Source organism: Diaphorina citri, unplaced genomic scaffold, assembly GCF_000475195.1.
Source record: "Diaphorina citri unplaced genomic scaffold, Diaci psyllid genome assembly version 1.1 scaffold2332, whole genome shotgun sequence".
In the NCBI taxonomy this organism is placed as follows: Eukaryota; Metazoa; Arthropoda; class Insecta; order Hemiptera; family Psyllidae; genus Diaphorina; species Diaphorina citri.
Window position 1 is genome coordinate 11,076 of NW_007379756.1, and position 21,070 is coordinate 32,145.

Consider the following 21,070-nt stretch of genomic DNA (forward strand, 5'->3'; position numbering starts at 1 on the left):
TTTTTTGGTTTTTTTTTTTTTTTTTTTTTTTTTTTTTTTTTTTTTTTTTGTATAGCTACCTCTACATCTACTGGACATCCTTGCTTCCATCTAAAATCTAAGCTATCAACCATCCTTGAAAAAATTAAATATTCCCTCTTTGAAATCCCTGTGCCCTATCTTTCTTTTTATACAAGCTTTCTCTCCCTCTCTCTCTCTCTCTCCCTTTCTCTCTCTCTCTTGATTTCTCTCCTCTCTCTCTCCCTTTCTCTCTCTCTCTCTTGATTTCTCTCCTCTCTCTTTCTCTCTCTCTCTTTCTCTCTCTCTCTCTTTCTCTTGATTTCTCTCCTCTCTCTCTCCCTTTCTCTCTCTCTCTCTTGATTTCTCTCCTCTCTCTTTCTCTCTCTCTCTTTCTCTCTCTCTCTCTTTCTCTTGATTTCTCTCCTCTCTCTCTCCCTTTCTCTCTCTCTCTCTTGATTTCTCTCCTCTCTCTTTCTCTCTCTCTCTTTCTCTCTCTCTCTCTTTCTCTTGATTTCTCTCCTCTCTCTCTCCCTTTCTCTCTCTCTTCTCTTCCTGTTTCTCTTTCTTTCTAGTTTTATTACAAAATTTAATTAATATACGCTAATAAAATTCAAAAGATCATAGGTACGTACATATGTATATAGAATTGCCATGGATATTAAACGTAAAATGAACTAATCTTCCGTCAAGCAGACTTCCCCCGAGCAGAGTAGCAGACCTTGGTAGATACTTGGTAGTTCTTTGATGGTCGGAAAAACAATCCGACTCTGGATGAATCAATTTGTTTTCGTGCAAAGAGGACACAAACGGGCCTATCAGTGAAACATACAGACTCATATACAGAAATATTTCCAACATCATAGGTAAATTGAACTCTCAGAAGCCTTGGAGTAAGGATGAAAATTTCATGATTCTCAGCAAGAAAGAAATTAATGTAGTACAATTTCATTTATACAGTAGAGGAGGAGAACTATCGATAGTTTTGACTATCGAACGCTATCGATAGTTGAGGCTTGACTATCGATAGTTTTTTCTGCACATTTTTCATTTGTTTTGGTCGTTTTAGAAGTGAAAAGTGTCAAAAAAAAAAGTTGAAATAAAACCCTGTGACCTAAATTAATACGTGTACAGTTAATAATTTTCTTTAAATTAGGTTAGGTTAGGTCTTTTTGGGGGATAAGACCTTTAGAAACAAGGAAAATATGTAATTATAATAAAAAAAAATATCGAAAACTATCGATGGCGCTGACTATCGATAGTTCTCCTCCTCTAGGTGTAACTGCCCCAACAGATGGGTTAAGTAACTTACCAGGTATGAGAGGTAACACATGATTGGTCATCGGATTGATAACCTTGTCTCCGTTTCCGAAATAGCCGCCTTGTTTCAGCGTCTGCGCAGATTTGGGCGGTCTACATCTGCGCAATATGGCCGCTATGAGGTTGAGGGAGCGCATGATTTGAATCCTGTTGTTACGGGATACCTGCGCGGGGGAAAACACAAGTTTATTATTTATAAGGTCCCGGGTAAAAAAAAATAATAATAATAATAAAAAAATCAAATAGAAGAAGAAGAAGAAGAAACATATCTATCTGTTGTTGTTGTTGTTGTAGCGGCTTTAGCTTTCGCCGAATGGCGATAGCAGAATAAAGAAAAGATGTCTTTTTGTATCTGCTATACACCGGGGTGATGGTCTCTAGCTCTAGCCATGTTAAATTGGCTGGCTCGTCCTGAACCGCAGTCAACCATCGTGAGGACTTGTGCTTGGTCTTTAAAAGCAGAGAGAACCCTTTGAGGATATCTATCTCACCTGTTGTTGTTGTTGTGGGTTGATTTGTCCCGGGGCATGAACCCAGTTCCCTGTGGTTGGATGTCGAATGACGGTGGCTATTTGCTGACCAGGCCCTACATTGCGAATGATCGTACCCGCTGGCCTTTGACCCTGAAATTAGCGAAGGCAAATATAATTTACTTAAGTTATGTTTAACAATAAATTCATTCATATTTCTGGACATGGTCTTTGGCGCGGGCGTGAGGTTTGGCAACCTTGCTTCAATAATTTCTCTTTTTTGTTTTCTAACTTCACACACATGCTCTCGCCCGGTTTTTCTTCAAAACATCGAAAAATTTAGAATTTTCCAAAGGGAAAAGATTCATAGGCAAGATTTTTCCACAAGTCATCTTTTTTCATATCTAACTTTGTTAACGTCCTTTTTTCCTTTTATAAGAATAAATCAAGCAAGTAATTTTGTTCAATTAAAGCAGTTGTAATTTATTCATGTTTTCCACCTAAGTAAGAATCAAACAGTCTTCACTTGACTGGAGTGAAGACCATGTCCAGAAATATGTATGATATTGTACTTGACCATTATCTCAAACTAAACAAAATTAATAAATTCATTGTTAAATTTTTAAATAAAATAAATTCATTAATACTTAATAGTGAAAGGCAAATTAAATCTAAATGAGCCAGCCTAGTTAGTTTGGAAGGTAGCGTGTTTGGCTTGTAAGCGCTAGGCCGCGGGTTCAATTCCCGCCCGGGGCAGATTTTATCATGAATGGAAAAAGTTCGTTCCCTTCTATGACAGCAGTTATACAGTGACTTCTTCCTATCCTTTCCTACGTAAATAGGGTCGGCGTTTCTCGTCAGTCTCTTCCAGGTAGCCCTATTAACCCTTTAATGCGCAAGATCATCAATTTTGCTCAAATTTTAGTATGCTATAGGTCTTTGGTCATAGAGACCGGAATGGAAAATGAAAATTTTACTATCTCAATTTTTAACCCCCATTTGGCCAATTTTCCTAATGTTGCAGCACTACAACATTGCGCATTAAGGGGTTAAGTACCTCATGCCCTGTTAAAATTTTCTCACTCACGTCTTGATTCACACAATCCTTCCAACTTTTTCTTTGGTCTCCCTCGCCCTTTTCCATTCTCTCAACTCTTTTCCCTACGTAGCTCTCATCTTTTCTTGTCAAATCGCTATCAAACAAAATATAGCTATCTCAACGCAGTCCGAAATTTCATTTTACCTGCATCTGTACAATCATATGCTGTCTCTGTTGTAGTCGACTGATGAAGTTCGACTTCTCTTCGGGTGTCATATTCTGGAGTTGCTGGTGGGCCCGGGCATTCAGCTTCAGAACTTGCTGACCCCGGTGTGGTATTTGCTGCTGGACCTGCAAAACACAAGTTGGTCAAGGGATATTGTATTTAAAAGGGATAAAAAAAAAAAGATATAAAAAATACATGATAAGAGATGCCATTGCAAGTAGGGGTTTCCAATGGGAAGTTATAGAGCGAGAAGAACGCTACAAGGACAGAAGATGGTGGAGAGGCTTTGTAAATCGACCCATCAGATGAGATGGAACAATACTAGTTATGATAATGATATTTAAAAGGGAAAAGGGATTTTGAAAGGGATATAAGGGACTCGCAAAGTCTAGGGGCATTCATGCTTTGGAGTTGCTGATGGGCTCTGGCATTCAGCTTCAGAACTTGCTGGCCACGCTGAGGTATTTGCTGCTGGACCTGCAAAACACGGTTGATCATTTTCATTTCTCAAAAGATAGTCAATCAGCATTTTCATTTTTCAAAAGACAGCCAACATTTTCATTTTTCAAAAAAATGGTCAGTCAGCATTTTCATTTTTCAAAAGATAGTCCGTCAGCATTTTCATTTTTCAAAAAATGGTCAGTCAGCATTTTCATTTTTCAAAAGATAGTCCGTCAGCATTTTCATTTTTCAAAAAATGGTCAGTCAGCATTTTCATTTTTCAAAAGATAGTCAGTCAGCATTTTCATTTTACAAAAGATATCCAGTAGTCAGCATTTTCATTTCTCAAAAGATAGTCAGTCATCATTTTCATTTTTCAAAAGATAGTCAGTCAGCATTTTCATTTTTCAAAAGAAAGTCAGTCAGCATTTTCATTTTTCAAAAGATAGTCTGTCAGCATTTTCATTTTTCTAACCAGTGTCCAATTAGTGGTTCGCTGTTGACCCAAGTGCTGCCCTCCTCCACCCTGCTGCTGAATGAATATCTGCTGACTCTGTCCACCACCCGGACCTCCCTGCTGACTGAATTGCTGTTGTAGGAGGATTTGCTGTTGCTGATTTTGCTGCTGCTGTTGTTGGTTTTGTTGTTGTTGCTGCTGCTGGAGGGCATGTTGTTGGTTCTGTGACAAGGAAAAAAATAAATGATAATAGTGCTTATTAAACTCTTCCAATAGAACTGAAGTGTCCTTTTACCCCAGCAGTAGATTCTATTCTGTCTGGCTGAGGGACTTTATCAGCCTCTGAATTTTCCTTACTGAAGAAATATCAAAGGTTGAGTGCGAAGAACATCCACTCGTAAAATTTGTAGCCAAAACAAAATGTCCGCCTAAAAGCAATCACCCTGGGGCTGATTGAGAGGCTGACGAAAAACGCCGACCCCGTCTGTACACGGGAAAAGGCGAAGAAGAAGATTCTTTCCTTTTTTATTCCTTAGACTCACCTGCTGCTGAATCACAATCTGCTGACTCCCAGGCGGCCCGGCCTGTCTGACCTAGAAATCTGACGTCACAACTCTTCGAACTTTTTCATTAGAACGGCAATTAAAAATTAAATTTTCGACCTTTTAAAATTACTTTTTCCGAGTTTTTTGACCTCAGATTTGGATTTTTCACAACTTTTTACGTAGGAATCGACCTTTTATCAATGATATTTTCCCAATTGCAACTCCTCCATTCCTGTCCACTTACCACCTCCAGGAGGTCCTCCACCATCGACACTCTGTGCTCCAGACTGCTGAGGACTGACACCTCCTGCGTTCCAAGTGAAGGTCTGCCCCGCGGCCCCTCCGCCCTGCGGTTTATGCTGCAGCAAATGTGACACGGGCCCCGAGACTCGAACCTGCTGTCCTTGGAGTGGTGGGCCTTGACCTTGCGACTGCTGCTGCAGGATGATCTGAAAGATTAATTTAAGTTACTCTTTTTTTTTAAGATGAGTGTTCCACCGCCGTTTTTATTTCGTAGCAATGAAACAACTGCTACATTAGACGCATGTGGCCTGTGTCTTTTTCACAACTTTTTACGTAGGAATCGACCTTTTATTCATAATTTTTACCCAACTGCAACTGCTCCATTTTAGAAATTTGAGAGAAAAGATTGGCTCTCTAATAAGAAACAAATAAACAATGTTTCCAGATAAAGTAGCCTCTCTGGCCGAATGGGTATCACACTACCTTGCACACCGGAGTTCCCGGGTTCGATCCCCAGCGGGTTCAAAGTTTTCTGTGCTTGGAGTTCGGGGTGCACTCAGCCTCGTGAGGAACTCAATTGTCCTATTTTAAGCTATTTTAATCGAGTGGTGCCATTACCAGTGTTAAAAGATTATTGAAATATGGAATTTGATTGCAACGGAAGCACTTGGTAATACTGTGATATCCACAAAAGCTGTGAAAAAGTTCTACTTTAACACAAATAGGTCTATCTATCTATCATCTATTATATTTATGTGGTGCTCGTCAACTTCTTGGTCATATGCACCAATTACAAATAGGTAATTCGAGATTTGATTGAAGTTAAAGTTAGTGTGTCATTTATAAGTTTTGTCTAACATAAATCCAAGTCGTCGATGTATTGTTTAACATCTCATGTTATGTCAAAGAACTCTCAATTGTTTTGACATAATCAGTTGTATTCTCACTTGTACATAATTACATGACTTGTACATAATAGGTAATTATATGACCGTAATTAATTTAATAACACCTTGTTATAACACGAAGAGAGGTACACATAACAATCGTTTATGAATTATTATCGCTCATTTAAATAATAAATAACTAAAAATTAAAATAAATAAATCAGATTCATAACAAACAAAACTATTTACGCTTTTACGTTCCAACGCTAAAATAGGTCATAGGTACAAACAAAAAAAAAATGCTAAAAACACATAGCAAAATTATTAAATTACCAAAATAAGAGGATTTTTTTCCAACAAATAAAATGGGTTTCTTACTAATCCCTCCAGAATCTACCATGTTCCGTAAAATACATAAAATTAAAAATGTCACATCTAGTAATAAAAAATTCCGAGTGAGATATGTGCAATAAAAGGACAATACTTACATTGAGATCAGAGCCAGGGTGAGTAGATACTAGGTCCGGAGTTGTTAGCTGCTGATTAGCGGCCTGAGTTTGTTCCATAACCTAAAGGGAAAGAAGGCCCAGATAGGTATACCAGATTAGAATATGTAGAATAGGGAATAGTTAGTGGTTGGGCGGAAGAGCTTACTAAAGGGAAAATCCTGCCCCTAATGACTAATGGGCTAATAACCTAACTTTTTTTTTTACCTTACTTAAGTGAAAACTTTGTCACCTAACTTTTTTATTTATTTAATTTATTTTCAAGAAAGAAAAGAGCCTTGATAGAGGGACAACTCTCAAGGTGTCTGACCTGGGTGAAGTGCCACTGCTGCTGCTGTCCCGGTTGTCCTCCCTGCTGACTCGCCCCACCTCCTGCTGACGGGTACGCCTGCTGCTGCAGAATATGCTGCTGTCCGTCCCGGCCTCGGAATATGATCTGCTGCATCTGCACGGGAGGGCCTTGCCCGCCCCGCCCCCCTGGCTGCTGACTCGAACCGACTGGCCCTACCTGTTGATCCTGCGAGAAAGAGAAGAAGTTTAATAGAGTTTGGGGGTACGGTTGGTCCAGTGGTAACGCGCTTGCTTACGATGCAGAAGGTCCCGGGTTCGAATCCCACCATCGCACCGACAAAAATTTGTACTCTTTAATAGAGTTTGGGGGGACGGTTGGTCCAGTGGTAACGCGCTTGCTTGCCATGCAGAAGGTCCCGGGTTCGAATCCCACCATCGCACCGACAAAAATTTGTACTCGTTTTTCGATTGCAAATATTTGAACGGTTTACTTTCTGGTATATTCGTGTTGACTCAGCACCTAAATGCGAAGTATTGTGTCTTTTATCGCCTATCTGATGAGAGGCATACTACGGGGTGGGCATGCTACGACACAGACCACATGCGTCTAATGTAGCAGTTGTTTCATTGCTACGAAATACAACGGTTTACTTTCTGGTATTTTCGTGTTGACTCAGCACCTAAATGCGAAGTATTGTGTCTTTTATCGCCCATCTGATGAGAGGCATACTACGGGGTGGGCATGCTACGACACAGATCACATGCGTTTAATGTAGCAGTTGTTTCATTGCTACGAAATAAAAACGGCGGTGAAATAGTCATCCTTTTTTATTAAAAAAAGGGAGCTGTATAAGGTTTCTTTTAAGAGGTTTGATGGGAGACTTTGTAACAACCAAGGTTTCACCGTCCCGAAATTGAAGGAATGTAGGATAGGATAAAGACAGTGGGTTTGATAGAGGGAACTGTAAGAATGGAGATCTTATCGTTCCGAAATCGAAGAGAGAAGGAAGACAGGATGAGAGAAAGCCAGCCGTTTAGAGAACGATCCTGAGTTCACTTAATTAAAAAAAAAGAGGGAGCTGTATAAGGTTTCTTTTAAGAGGTTTGATGGGAGAATTTGTAACAACCGAGGTTTCACCGTCCCGAAATTGAAGGAATGTAGGATAGGATAAAGACAGTAGGTTTGATAGAGGGAACTGTGGGAATGGAGATCTTATCGCTCCGAAATCGAAGAGAGAAGGAAGACAGGATAGGAGAAAGCCAGCCGTTTAGAGTAGGATCCTGAGTTCAGTGAGCTGTATAGTATACAGTGTATATCTGATTAGGAGGGGCGCAATGTGAAGATTTCTACAAAAGGTCAGCAAAAGACGTACAATATTTAGAAAAGGTTCTTACTAACTTCATCTAGGAAGAGAGTGAAGAGAATTACAAACTAAATTGAAAACTCGGAAATAACTTCGTTCAATCATAATTCCATTAGTAACTGACTAAGTCTTACCTGTTGAATCACCTTCCGAAATCGAAGAGAGAAGGAAGACAGGATGAGAGAAAGCCAGCCGTTTAGAGAACGATCCTGAGTTCAGTGAGCTGTATAGTATATCTGATTCGGGAGGGCACAATGTGAAGATTTCTACAAAAGGTCAGCAAAAGACGTACAAAATTTAGGAAAGGTTCTTACTAACTTTATCTAGGAAGAGAGTGAAGACAATTACAAACTAAATTGAAAACTCGGAAATAACTTCGTTCAATCATAATTCCATTAGTAACTGACTAAGTCTTACCTGTTGAATCACCCGGCCCTGAGCCAAAATCTGATCCGGAGGCAACTGCTGAACCCGGCCCTGTTGTATGACTTGTTCCTGTATTACGCGGCCCTGGGAATCCTGTATGACCCGCCCCTGGAAATATTATCAAATAAGGAAACAGTATGTAAAACTATCAGTATTATGAAGTTTCTTCTGCTAACTTGGTGAGTTGAAAACATACAAATTATGCTGCTAGGATGAGACTGAAAAGTCCCTTTATCCCCGCAGTCTAAATAAGGTCTTATGTATTTGATAAGTAATCAAGTTTTATTATAAAAATATCAGTATTATGAAGTTTCTTCTGCTAACTTGGTGAGTTGAAAACATACAAAGTATGCTGCTAGGATGAGACTGAAAAGTCCCTTTATCCCCGCAGTCTAAATAAGGTCTTATGTATTTGATAAGTAATCAAGTTTTATTACACAAATAAATAAGCCTATTGAAGTCTTTGTCAGTCAGAATAAGTCAGAAAAAAAAGGAGTAGATGGTAAATAAAAACTTAAAAGCTCCTCAAAGAAGTCCCAATGAGTTCAGTAATTTTCATTTTTTTACCCAATTAAATCAAGCTGAGCAGACTAAATTAAACGTGTTCTATAGAAAAAATGTACTATGGGTCTAGGAGGGAGAAAAAAAAAGGTCCAGACTAAAGTTAACCTATTGTGAAATATTTCTTTGAAAATTGGCTATTTTTGCTTTTTTGACACTAAATGGCATTACTTAGGCCAAAATTTACCGATTTTTTTTTTTTTTTTTTAACTATTAATGGCCGTCCTTATATGCCACAGAATAAATTACCTGCTGAATGACTTGCTCCGCAATGACCCTCCCACCCTGTTGGATCAGCTGCTGCCCACCAGGTCCCTGTATAATCTGCTGACTCCCCTGCTGAATCAACTGTTGTCCACCCGGACCCTGAACAATCTGTTGGCTCCCCTGCTGAATGAGTTGACTGTTTTGCTGTATCAATTGACCTCCGGGACCCTGAATGATCTGAGATCCCTGTTGGATGAGTTGTTGACCTCCAGGACCCTGTTGGATAATTTGCTGACTCCCTTGCTGAATGAGTTGTTGACCACCCGGACCCTGTTGAATAATCTGCTGACTTCCCTGCTGAATAAGCTGTTGACCGCCAGGACCCTGAATAATTTGCTGGCTCCCTTGTTGAATAATCTGCTGGCTTCCCTGCTGAATGAGCTGTTGGCCGCCCGGACCCTGAATAATTTGCTGACTGCCTTGCTGAATTATTTGCTGATTGGGACCGCCCGGACCCTGTTGTATAATTTGCTGACTTCGCTGAATGATTTGACGGACTGAGCACCTGCTGGACTGGACTGGCAGGACTTGTCTCTGCTGTTGAATGACTCCATCCCTGTGAAAATAAAAGATTTTTTTAACTAAAATTAGTGTCCAAGTAGGCTAACCTTAATTTTTTTTACTCGAATTTCGGTTGAGTGGAAGAGATCAATTAATGAAAATACTGTCATAAAGTCTAAAATAAAAATAAACCTCGCCTCGGAATTCCACAACAATAAATATTCTTTTATATTTCATGCCCTCTCCGGGACGAAAAACTCGGAAAGCTTTGGTCAAAATTTCAATCGGCCGCGATTCGCCGAACCCAGCACCTTTGGGTTGAGAGTCACTGCTCCTAAACCACTTAGCAACAGAGGTGCGGCTACATTTTGAATACCCTCGTAAAACAATCAAATCACTGGGTCCACTATAAAGAGAGGTTCAAACTTAGTTTACTACGCCAGCCTGTTAAGCTGAGTTGGTAGGCCGCGTTCTGCTTCGTAACGCGCTAGGCCCGGCGGGCTCTCGATCCCGCCCCGGTGTCGTGTCTTTTTATCCTGATGGGATAATTGTTCGATTCTTGGCAACGGCGGTTCTCTCTATCCTGTCTTCCTTCTCTCGTTCCGATGTCGGCACGATAGACCTTAGGGCTGTGTTCCAGTTCCCTCCTTCAAAAAAAAAAAAAAAAAAAAAACCTTAGTTATAAGCTGAAAAAGATTTGACCCAAACGTTCAAATCAAAACAATAAATAAAAATAAAGGAAGTCCATTCTTACTGGATGACCCCGACTCCACTGTACAAGCTGAAGTCCCTGCTGCTGTTGCTGCTGAAGCAACTGCTGCTGCTTCTGTTGCAGCAATATTATGTTGCATATTAATATGTGTTGCTGCACGAATATCCTCTGCTGCATGGGATCCGTGAGGTGACTCAGACCTCCACTGCTGACTGGCTGGGCAGATAGAACGAGAGTTAAGGGGTTAAGTACCTCATGCCCTGTTAAATTTTTTTCACTCAAGTCTTGATTCACACAATCCTTCCAACTTTTTCTTTGGTCTCCCTCGCCCTTTTCCATTCCCTCTCTTCCCTAACTAGCTCTCATCTTTTCTTGTCAAATCGCTATCAAACAAAATATAGCTATCTCAACGAAGTCCCAAATTTCATTTTACCTGCATCTGTACAATCATATGCTGTCTCTGTTGTAGTCGACTGATGAAGTTGGACTTCTCTTCGGGTGTCATATTCTGGAGTTGTTGATGGGCCCGGGCATTGAGCTTCAGAACTTGCTGACCCCGGTGAGGTATTTGCTGCTGGACCTGCAAAACACAAGTTGATCAAGGGATATTGTATTTAAAAGGGATCAAAAAAAAAAAAAAAAAAAAAAAAAAAAAAAACAGACCCCCCTGTACCTACCTGATATTTTTAGCTGGCTGGGCAGACCCCCCTGTACCTACCTGATATTTTCAGCTGGCTGGGCAGACCCCCCTGTCCTCCAGAACTGGATGTCATTATGATCTGATGATGAGGGGAGGGTGATGGGGTGGGGAGGTTGCCTGGAGGGCGCAATTGCGACATGATAGATGACATGGAGGTCGCAATCGGCGTGGAGGGCGTACCAGGGAGTTGCGCCTGAAAAAGCAAATGAGAGAAAGTTAGAAAGACCTACTGAAGTTGGTGTAAATAGCGTACCTTCCTCTTTTTCATTAGATATAAAGCTGTGTCCACACATAGTCGACGGCCGTCGCCCGTGTGTGGACACAGCTTGAGAGTGAAACAATGGTTCTGTGAAATGTAGATGAAAATCTCACTCGGAAAAGGGGCTCTATTACTGAAGTTGGTGTAGAAAGCGTACCTTCCTCTTTTTCATTGGATATAAAGCTGTGTCCACACATAGTCGACGACCGTCGCCCGTGTGTGGACACAGCTTGAGAGTGAAACAATGGTTCTGTGAATTGGGCAGACCTACCTGATATTTTCAGCTGGCTGGGCAGACCACCCTGTCCTCCAGAACTGGAGGTCATTATGATCTGATGATGAGGGGAGGGGGATGGGGTGGGGAGGTTGCCTGGAGGGCGCAATTGCGACATGATAGATGACATGGAGGTCGCAATCGGCGTGGAGGGCGTACCAGGGAGTTGCGCCTGAAAAAGCAAATGAGAGAAAGTTAGAAAGACCTACTGAAGTTGGTGTAAATAGCGTACCTTCCTCTTTTTCATTAGATATAAAGCTGTGTCCACACATAGTCGACGACCGTCGCCCGTGTGTGGACACAGCTTGAGAGTGAAACAATGGTTCTGTGAAATGTAGATGAAAATCTCACTCGGAAAAGGGGCTCTATGGGGTCTCCAAAGATACAATTAAGCCCATAACCAGTCAGTAGTAAGCCCAAAACCATGCAGGAAAAAGACATATTAATGTAAAAGGCTGATGGCTTTCCTCTATCTTGTCTTGCTTCTCTGTTTGCTTTAGAGATGATGAGATCTTAGCAGTTACAGTTCCCTTTATCAAACCTCAAAAAAAAAAAAAAAAAAAAAAAAAAAAAAAACCAAAAACTCCAAAGATCCAATTAAGCCCAAAACCAGTCAGTAGTAAGCCCAAAACCATGCAGGAAAAAGACATATTAATGTAAAAGGCTGGCTTTCCCCTATCTTGTCATGCTTCTCTGTTTGCTTTTGAGATGATGAGACCCCTTAGCAGTGTTACAGTTCCCTTTATCAAACATAAAAAAAAACTAATCATAAATATAATAAAAAAAACCCGTTTTAACCGTTTTTTTTTTTTTGGTTTTTTGACTTTATGGTTTTCTGGACAAAATTTGCACCACCACTTTCGTGTTTCTGGTAAAAAGACCTTTAATTTGATATATAGGTCGACTAGGTTTGGATAAGTCCTTCTATGGATCTATGGGGACAGAGTGACAGACAACACCGAAGCAAATACAATAGTCTGTCTCTTATACCTTTTTATTACTATTGTAATAATAAAGGAAGGACGGACTAAAAAAGGTTACTAAACAGTCATACCTGGTTAGATTTAGGGGCAGGGGAGGGCGAGGAGGGGGACATCCAGGGGAAGCGTTGTTTGAGCTGCTGGAGGTTGGGATGTTCAGGGCCGGTGGATAGGGGAGCCTCACTGCCCGAGGGTAGGTCCACATCATCGAAGCCGGTGATAGAAGAGAGATCACCTAAGTCTGAAAGATTGGATGGAGAATTGGAAATCATTTACAAAGATAAAAAAGTCTTTAATTTTGGAAATTTTGTAACCAGAAACTTAAATTATTTAAACAAGAGATAATTCAATGGTCTTCAATTTTGGAGATTTTGTAACCAGAAGCAAGGGCATTGAACCAGAAAGCTTAAAAAAAAGTGATAGCAATGATAGTTCCTCCAATGCAGTTCCCAATGATTTACTGAAGTTGATCAATCGAATAAGTGTGAATTTTAGGCCATTACCTACTCATTACCCAAGCAAATCCATTTACCTTGAGGTTTAGGTGAGGAGGGAGGTTTAGGTACAATGAGTAGTCTCGGATGATATTCAGCCTCACTGAGCAGCTGTTTCTGTTGTACACTGAGTACAAACCAGTCGGGAGTAACCAGCTTGATGTTAGGTCGGCTGCTGAGAACATGCTCATACTTGGGCTAAAATGGTGGAATAAAGAATGGTATCAGTTACTGTCCCTTTATTTCAAAAAATTTAAATGGAAATTCACAAAGTTTTATTTTGTGTCACCAGGCTAGGTTCCCATAAGAAATTGTTTGTGTTATTCAGTGCCAAAGTTCTGCTATTTAGAGCTATATTGTGCAAAAAGACCAAAGGAATTTGTGCAAAGGATACTCAAGTTGCTTTCTGCAATGAAGAGAACAGGATACCCAATCCTGACGTACAGCAGGGACCTCGTAGATTTCTTTGGCATCTGTCAGATCTGTCTCCAGTGGGTCTTCTCCGACAATGCAAATTTTGACGTAGTCAGAGAAGTACTCGATTTTTTCACCTCCATTCTTCACCAGGGAATCTTCAATCTAAAAACAAGATTAAATTGAGTTGATATCAAGGATACTCAAGTTGCTTTCTGCAATGAAGAGAACAGGATACCCAATCCTGACGTACAGCAGGAACCTCGTAGATTTCTTTGGCATCTGTCAGATCTGTCTCCAGTGGGTCTTCTCCGACAATGCAAATCTTGACGTAGTCAGAGAAGTACTCGATTTTTTCACCTCCATTCTTCACCAGGGAATCTTCAATCTAAAAACAAGATTAAATTGAGTTGAAATATTACAAATAAATACAGAACCTCTATGAATTCTATAAGTATAGATTTTCTACTGCAACAAGATTATGTAAATGCAGTTTCTTTGTGTTATTATGTCACAACTTTGGTGCTCACTGCAGCATTGTAGGATTTTCCCAATATCTAATAATCCTAAACATCCAATGTTTACCTACCATGCTGGCACCGGTCGCTAGGTATGTGCATTTATGTGTCATAGCTACTCATTTTCCTCATTAGGCTGAGTGGGCCCTGCAACAGCCAGTCACGGAATCAATCATTTGCAATATGAGTACAAATTTCTTGACCCCACCGGGAATCAAACCCAGGTCTCCTGCGTGCAAGGCAAGTGCAGTGACCACTATGCCATGGGGTAAAATCAAGATTAAATTGAGTTGAAATATTACAAATAAATACAGAACCTCTATGAATTCTATAAGTATAGATTTTCTACTGCATAACTCCTAAGGTTTTACCCTCCATTTAAAAAAAAAAAAAAGATGAGTGTTTCACCACTGTTTTTATTTCGTAGCAATGAAACAACTGCTACATTGGACACATGTGGTCTGTGTTGTAGCATGCCCATCCCGTAGTATGCCTCTCATCAGATGGGCGAGAAGAGGCACAATACTCCCCATTTAGGTGCTGGGTCAACACGAGAACACCAGAAAGTAACCCGTTGAAATATTTGCAATCGAAAAACGAGTACAAATTTTTGTCGATGGTGGGATTCGAACCCGGGACCTTCTGCATGGCAAGCCAATTGAAAAACAAGTACAAATTTTTGTTGATGGTGGGATTCGAACCCGGGACCTTCTGCGTGGCAAGCAAACGCGTTACCACTGGACTAAACGTGCCCCCATTCAGGGGTGATCAACTCTTTTCCTAACCCATCTCAAGTGGGACTCAGAAAAGCTATCAGTACATGACTGTGTAGATGGTCACCCATCCAAATGCCAAACAAGTGAAACATTACTTAGCTTTAGTGATTCACTGGGAACTGGCGCAACAAGCTATCTCCATTGCTGTTATCACACACAGAAAATTTGGTGTTCATGAACCTAGTCTTGTATTTAAGGCCTACTCGCTGATAAGCCAAACTGATAGCAGAGACTTTCAACTTACCCCATCCCTGAGCTTTCCACTCAGGAAGAATTTGAGTCCTTTGAAGATCAAATTGTCCTCGTCTGGGTCTGCTGTGTTATCATCAGTCATACTGATAGCTGGATCAAGATATTTGTCACCCAAGAGATTGGTCACCGAAGAGCTGATTCTACCTGGAGCTCACTAAATTTTCTGAACTTCCACACTCTTCAGGGCTTTTCCAGCACTTCTTACTTCTTACTAAAATTTGCTTAAAACTTCACCAAATGATAAAAAGTCTGAAATAAAAAGTTAATCTTTTGCAGCTTTTGCTTTTGATTTTTTGCACATTTGAAGCTTTAAGCTTTTTAAAAAATGTAAAATGCAAAATTTTCAAGAGTTGGCGGCCATTTTTCAACCGCAAGATCCGTTCACATCGAAAACACCGGCAAATTTTATTTGCCGTCAACTTAAAATTCTGTTGCCGTACTCACGTGGAAAATTTAAAAAATGTAAACAAAAGGATTTTTTGGATTTTTCGAGGGTTGTTTTTTGCTTTTTTGTGCCTTTGTGGACTATATCTCTTGAATATTTTTATCTATACGTTATCCAGATGGATATGGCAGCAAGGAGTCATTAAAAAAGTAGGCTACGTTGCCAAACATGTCAAAGGTGCAACGGTAGAAATAAGAATAATATAAATAAAAAAAAATGTCCTCCATTCACAAGCCCTCTATACGGTCAGATTGAAATAGCGTGTTTTTATTGGCTCATGGCGAGATTAACTGGTTAACACCTCTTGAGGTTAACTGGTTAACTCTTAAACCAGCTGACCCCTGGGTTAACCCTTAACCTCGCTGTTGTTGGGTTTTCTTCAAAGTGTCAACATCTTGACGAGTTTCGTTCACTTTTGAGATTAAACCCTCGATGGCGTGTTGTCTGTAAAGAAAAAACGAAGAGGGGGCATGGTTAGTTGAGTGGTAACGTCCTTGCTTGCCATGCAGAAGGTATCGGGTTCGATGTCTAACATCGTAAAAAAATAAATGAATAAAATATGGGTTCGAAAAAAGTTGAACTTGTTATTCGATTGCAAATATTTGAACAGTTATTTTCTGGTCCTCTTGTTTCACCCCAGGACCTGACTGTAAAAGGGAAGTTTTTGCTCTGTTGTTGCCCATCGGATGAAAGGGATACACTGGCTTACCTTATTTTATAATTGACTAGGGTTCTTTGTGGGGGGATTCTTACTGGATGACCCCGACTCCACTGTACATTGAGCTGAAGTCCCTGCTGCTGTTGCTGCTGAAGCAACTGCTGCTGCTTCTGTTGCAGCAATTGTTTCTGTTGCTGACTCAAGTGTTGCTGCACGAATATCCTCTGCTGCATGGGATCCGTGAGGTGACTCAGACCGCCACTGCTGACTGAGGTTGGTGCTAGAACGAGACATTATGTTACATATTAATATTAGTGTGCTGAAGCAATTGTTTCTGTTGCTGACTCAAGTGTTGCTGCACGAATATCCTCTGCTGCATGGGATCCGTGAGGTGACTCAGACCGCCACTGCTGACTGAGGTTGGTGCTAGAACCAGATTATGTTACATGTTAATATTAGTGTGCTGAAGCAATTGTTTCTGTTGCTGACTCAAGTGTTGCTGCACGAATATCCTCTGCTGCATGGGATCCGTGAGGTGACTCAGACCTCCACTGCTGACTGGCTGGGCAGACCCCCCCTGTACCTACCTGATATTTTCAGCTGGCTGGGCAGACCCCCCCTGTACCTACCTGATATTTTCAGCTGGTTGGCCGCCCGGACCCTGAATAATTTGCTGACTGCCTTGCTGAATTATTTGCTGATTGGGACCGCCCGGACCCTGTTGTATAATTTGCTGACTTCGCTGAATGATTTGACCGGACTGGAGCACCTGCTGACTGGACTGCAGGACTTGTCTCTGCTGTTGAATGACTCCGTCCTGTGAAAATAAGATTTTTTAAAACTAAATTACTGTCCAAGTAGGCTACCTAATTCTTCTTTACTCGAATTTCGGTTGAGTGGAAGAGATCAATTAATGAAAATACTGTCATAAAGTCTCAAAATAAAAATAAACCTCGCCTCGGAATTCCAACAATAAATATTCTTTTATATTCATGCCTCTTAAACTAAATTAGTGTCCAAGTAGGCTACCTAATTCTTCTTTACTCGAATTTCGGTTGAGTGGAAGAGATCAATGAATGAAAATACTGTCATAAAGTCTTAAAATAAAAATAAACCTCGCCTCGGAATTCCAACAATAAATATTCTTTTATATTCATGCCTCTCCGGGAACGGAAAACTCGGAAAAACTTTGGTCGAAATTTCCAATCGGCCGGGATTCGGGATTCGAACCCAGCACCTTTGGGTTGAGAGTCACTGCTCCTAACCACTTAGCAACAGAGGTGGGCTACATTTTGAATACCTCGTAAAAAATCAAATCAATGTGTCCACTATAAGAGGTTCAAACTTAGTTATAGCCAGCCTAGTTAGCTGAGTTGGTAGCGCGTCTGCTTCGTAAGCGCTAGGCCGCGGGTTCGATTCCCGCCCGGGGCGGATTTTATCCTGATGGGATAATGTTCGTTCTCGGAACGGCTGGCTTTCTCCTATCCTGTCTTCCTTCTCTCTCCGATTTCGGGACGATAAGACCCTAGAGTTACAGTTCCCTCTGTCAAACCTCTTAAAAAAAAAAAAAAAAAAAAAAAAAAAATCAAAGTATTTGTAGATCATCATCTAGCTCAATTTATTATGTGTTCAAGAAACCATTGCTTAATTGTAGCCAATTTCAAACAACATGGTGATAATTTCCTTCTATTCCTGTTTGTTTTCAGAGACCCTACAAGTGTATGTACAAGGGTTGCACCAAGCGCTATACTGACCCTAGCAGCCTAAGGAAGCATGCTAAGAACCACAACCACGACCATCTCACTCCTGCCAAAATGAGAAAGCTCAACTATGCCAAACCTGGCGACATTGTCCCTTCCGTGCGAAACGTCAACAGTAGTGTCCCATTGAACCCAGACTTCACCGTGTTTAGCTGTGGTGAACCCAACCTCCTGATGGAATCCTACGAGTTGCAAACCGTGACTCATGATCACATGCTGGAATACATTCCTTACGACACTATCCATGCCACTGGGAACATATCTCGTAACTTGCAAGACGTGCCTGACCTCGGTCTTGGCTTTGGCTATCAGGAGGGAGAGGCTGCTCAGTTCAGTTTTTGAACACCAGGGCGCGTCTCCAGTCTGATGCCATGTTGCCATGTAGTCACCAAGTTGTGTCGTTTCTCATTGGTTAGCTAGGTGGTGGAGAAGAGTGGTCACGTGGTGTGTTATTAGTTCCTAACGACCTTTCCCACTAGCTAATAATGAGAAGTGACACAATGTAGATTTTTAGTCAATGGGGAGTAGTGTTATTTCAGCCTTTGCAGGATCTTTGGGTTTCCTAGTAACGCGATTTGTTGTTATGAAGTAAGTAAGCAGGAGTAAAGGTCGAAATCATACAAGATGTCGAGATGAATACATTACTTATTCAGTACATATCATGTATGCAATTTCTATTAGGTAATCGATTTTTAGGGAAAGACATTACAAGTTCTTGTAGGCAAATTTTGAAAATCAAGTTAAAATATGAATGTACTTCTGATCTCAGAGTGATCCTAAAAGGGTCATATCTCACAAGTAGGTAATTTTCTGTTGGACAAGGGCTGAATATTATTGTTATTAGGTATTATATTGGGATTTAGAAAATTATATCTACTTAGAATTAATTCTACGAAGATACCTACCTAAGTAAAGTAGGTACGTACATTAGGTAGCTATTTTATATTTTGTAGGTATTTATTTTCCATTGTACCTACTAGGTACCTATCGAATAATTTTCCATTTTGTTATTGTTTAGGTAAAATTTTGTTTCTGTACATATCATTTTTATTTGTTTAAAACCTTGTGCCTTTCGTTTACACAATTATTTAAATAAGAGATATTTTAATAATTATTATGAATAGGAAGTTTTTTTACTTTCCTTATCCTATAGGAAGGAAAGCAATGTTATTTATTGGACTACAACCACTGTTATTCCTAGCAAGTAAATGAAAAATAAAGGAAAATGATGTTTGTGATAAATATGAACTATACCTAAAAACGAATTGTCTTGTATTTTATCTATTTTTGAAGGAAAAATAAAATTATCTTAGGGGGCAAGTTACATCCCTACTTTAGTATACGAGACCTTGTTTAGACTGCTGGGGTAAAGGGACTTTTCAGTCACATTCGAGCTGGATGAACAAAGTGTAGATATTCTATTCTATTCTATGAACTTTATAAGCAAAGTATAAAAAAGTGGAGTCCAAAACTTCCAGTCGAGGGGAGCTTCACTGCCCGAGGGTAGGTCCACATCATCGAAGCCGGTGATAGAAGAGAGATCACCCAAGTCTGAAAGATTGGATGGAGAATTGGAAATCATTTACAAAGATAAAAAAAAGTCTTTAATTTTGGAAATTTTGTAACCAGAAACAAGGGGACCAAACCAGAAACTTAAATTATTTAAACAAGAGATAATTAAATGGTCTTCAATTTTGGAGATTTTGTAACCAGAAGCAAGGGCATTGAACCAGAAAGCTTAAAAAAAAAAAAAAAAAGATAGCAGTGATAGTTCCTCCAATGCAGTTCCCAATGATTTACTGAAGTTAACCAATCTAATAAGTGCGAATTTTAGGCCATTACCTACTCATTACCCAAGCAAATCCATTTACCTTGAGGTTTAGGTGAGGAGGGAGGTTTAGGTACAATGAGTAGTCTCGGATGATATTCAGCCTCACTGAGCAGCTGTTTCTGTTGTACACTGAGTACAAACCAGTCGGGAGTAACCAGCTTGATGTTAGGTCGGCTGCTGAGAACATGCTCATACTTGGGCTAAAATTGTGGAATAAAAATGGTATCAGTTACTGTCCCTTTATTTCAAAAAATTTAAATGGAAATTCACAAAGTTTTATTTTGTGTCACCAGGCTAGGTTCCCATAAGAAATTGTTTGTGTTATTCAGTGCCAAAGTTCTGCTATTTAGAGCTATATTGTGCAAAAAGACCAAAGGAATTTGTGCTTCTCACAACTTTACTTTTCAAGGTCACTCAAACTTATCACAGAGATTCCATAATTTATAAGCATCAGAAGAGTCCTTGGGGTCAATTTCAAGAAATGTATGGTTTTGCTGTTAAATAAAGCCATAGAAATTTGACATCTATGATGATAGTGACAAGCATATTACTCACTCCTGAAGCAGCATTGCATATCAGATGAGTGACCTTCTCAATGGAAATTCATAAAGTTTCATTTTGTGTAACTAGGCTAGGTTCCCACAAGAAATTGTTTGTCTGTTATTCAGTGCCAAAGTTCTGCTATTTAGGGCTATATTGTGCAAAAAGACCAAAGGGATTTGTGCTCCTCACAAATTTACTTTTCAAGGTCACTCAAACTTATCACAGAGATTCCATAATTTATAAGCATCAGAAGAGTCCTTGGGGCCAGTTTCAAGAAATGTATGGTTTTGCTGTTATATAAGGCCATAGAAATTTGACATCCATGATGATAGTGACAAGCATATTACTCACTCCTGAAGCAGCATTGCATATCAGATGAGTGACCTTCTCCTCATTCAGATCTTTCTCATACATCTATGATGATAGTGACAAGCGTATTACTCACTCCTGAAGCAGCATTGCATATCAGATGAGTGACCTTCTCCTCGTTCAGATCTTTCTCATATGTTCCTCCATTGATAAACAACATCGACAGAATAGCAAACATGTCTTCCTCGCATAATTGTGTACAGTGAAGAACAACATCTTTGAACAGGGTGTTGTCGATCTCAAAAGGCTTGGGTCTGAGCAAAAAATAATTAAGGAAAACTACAAATTAAATTGATCTAAAGGGCAAGGAAAACCTACACCCTTGACAAATGGAGTGCACTTACAAAATAATCAAGATAACTCTGGATATTCAATTTTTATCTGTGGAAAAAAAAAAAACTCTTTTCTTTCCTGGATAGGTAAAATTATTATTCAGCTTCCACATTGACATTCAATTATTGGGTTAAATTATAATAATAATAATAATAGTGCTTATTTATACTGCTCGCATAGGACTGAAAAGTCCCTTTACTCCAGCAGTAGG

General features: G+C 40.0%; 4 protein-coding genes and 1 long non-coding RNA gene across 6 annotated transcripts in view; 1 reads left to right on the top strand and 4 right to left on the bottom strand.

The window, feature by feature from the left end:
- Window positions 1–1,454, bottom strand: part of LOC103518721 (PAX-interacting protein 1-like) — an 11,516-nt gene extending 10,062 nt beyond the window's left edge. Inside the window, exon 1 of the mRNA XM_026830452.1 lies at window positions 1,310–1,454. Coding sequence (XP_026686253.1) covers window positions 1,310–1,454 — 145 coding nt within the window. The remainder of the gene's footprint in view (window positions 1–1,309) is intronic.
- A 345-nt stretch (window positions 1,455–1,799) lies between these two features.
- On the bottom strand, window positions 1,800–16,299 carry LOC103518722 (transcription factor SPT20 homolog). Its single transcript, XM_026830446.1, has 8 exons — window positions 16,119–16,299; window positions 9,023–9,595; window positions 8,204–8,320; window positions 6,442–6,648; window positions 4,493–4,543; window positions 3,969–4,172; window positions 3,031–3,177; window positions 1,800–1,940 (listed from the first exon to the last, which is right to left on the bottom strand). Exons 1-8 carry the CDS (start codon window positions 16,254–16,256, stop codon window positions 1,800–1,802), a joined length of 1,578 nt encoding a protein of 525 aa, XP_026686247.1. The 5' UTR covers window positions 16,257–16,299.
- The window catches only part of LOC103518720 (surfeit locus protein 6 homolog), a 13,793-nt gene continuing 8,098 nt past the window's right edge, over window positions 15,376–21,070 (top strand). The window contains exon 1 of one of the 2 annotated variants that reach the window (XM_026830448.1): window positions 15,376–15,514. The gene's annotated coding sequence lies outside the window, so the exon portion shown is untranslated. The remainder of the gene's footprint in view (window positions 15,515–21,070) is intronic. The other variant, XM_026830447.1, reaches the window with a different exon arrangement.
- Window positions 16,360–16,658, bottom strand: LOC113471349. Its single transcript, XR_003394081.1, has 2 exons — window positions 16,611–16,658; window positions 16,360–16,449 (listed from the first exon to the last, which is right to left on the bottom strand). It is a non-coding gene; the product is annotated as an uncharacterized LOC113471349 (long non-coding RNA).
- Window positions 19,207–21,070, bottom strand: part of LOC103518723 (PAX-interacting protein 1-like) — a 4,027-nt gene continuing 2,163 nt past the window's right edge. The window contains exons 2-4 of the mRNA XM_026830453.1: window positions 20,603–20,780; window positions 19,655–19,814; window positions 19,207–19,334 (exon numbers count right to left, since the gene is read on the bottom strand). Coding sequence (XP_026686254.1) covers window positions 19,207–19,334; window positions 19,655–19,814; window positions 20,603–20,780 — 466 coding nt within the window. The remainder of the gene's footprint in view (window positions 19,335–19,654; window positions 19,815–20,602; window positions 20,781–21,070) is intronic.

Coding starts and splice junctions, on each gene's coding strand:
- LOC103518722 (XM_026830446.1), bottom strand. CDS start 16,256: ATGCAGCAGAGGATATTCGTGCAGCAACACTTGAGTCAGCAACAGAAA. Junction 6,649..8,203: donor AGGGCCGGGTGATTCAACAG/GTAAGACTTAGT, acceptor TCTTTCTCGCAG/GATCAACAGGTAGGGCCAGT. Junction 4,544..6,441: donor AGCAGTGGCACTTCACCCAG/GTCAGACACCTT, acceptor TCAGATTTCTAG/GTCAGACAGGCCGGGCCGCC.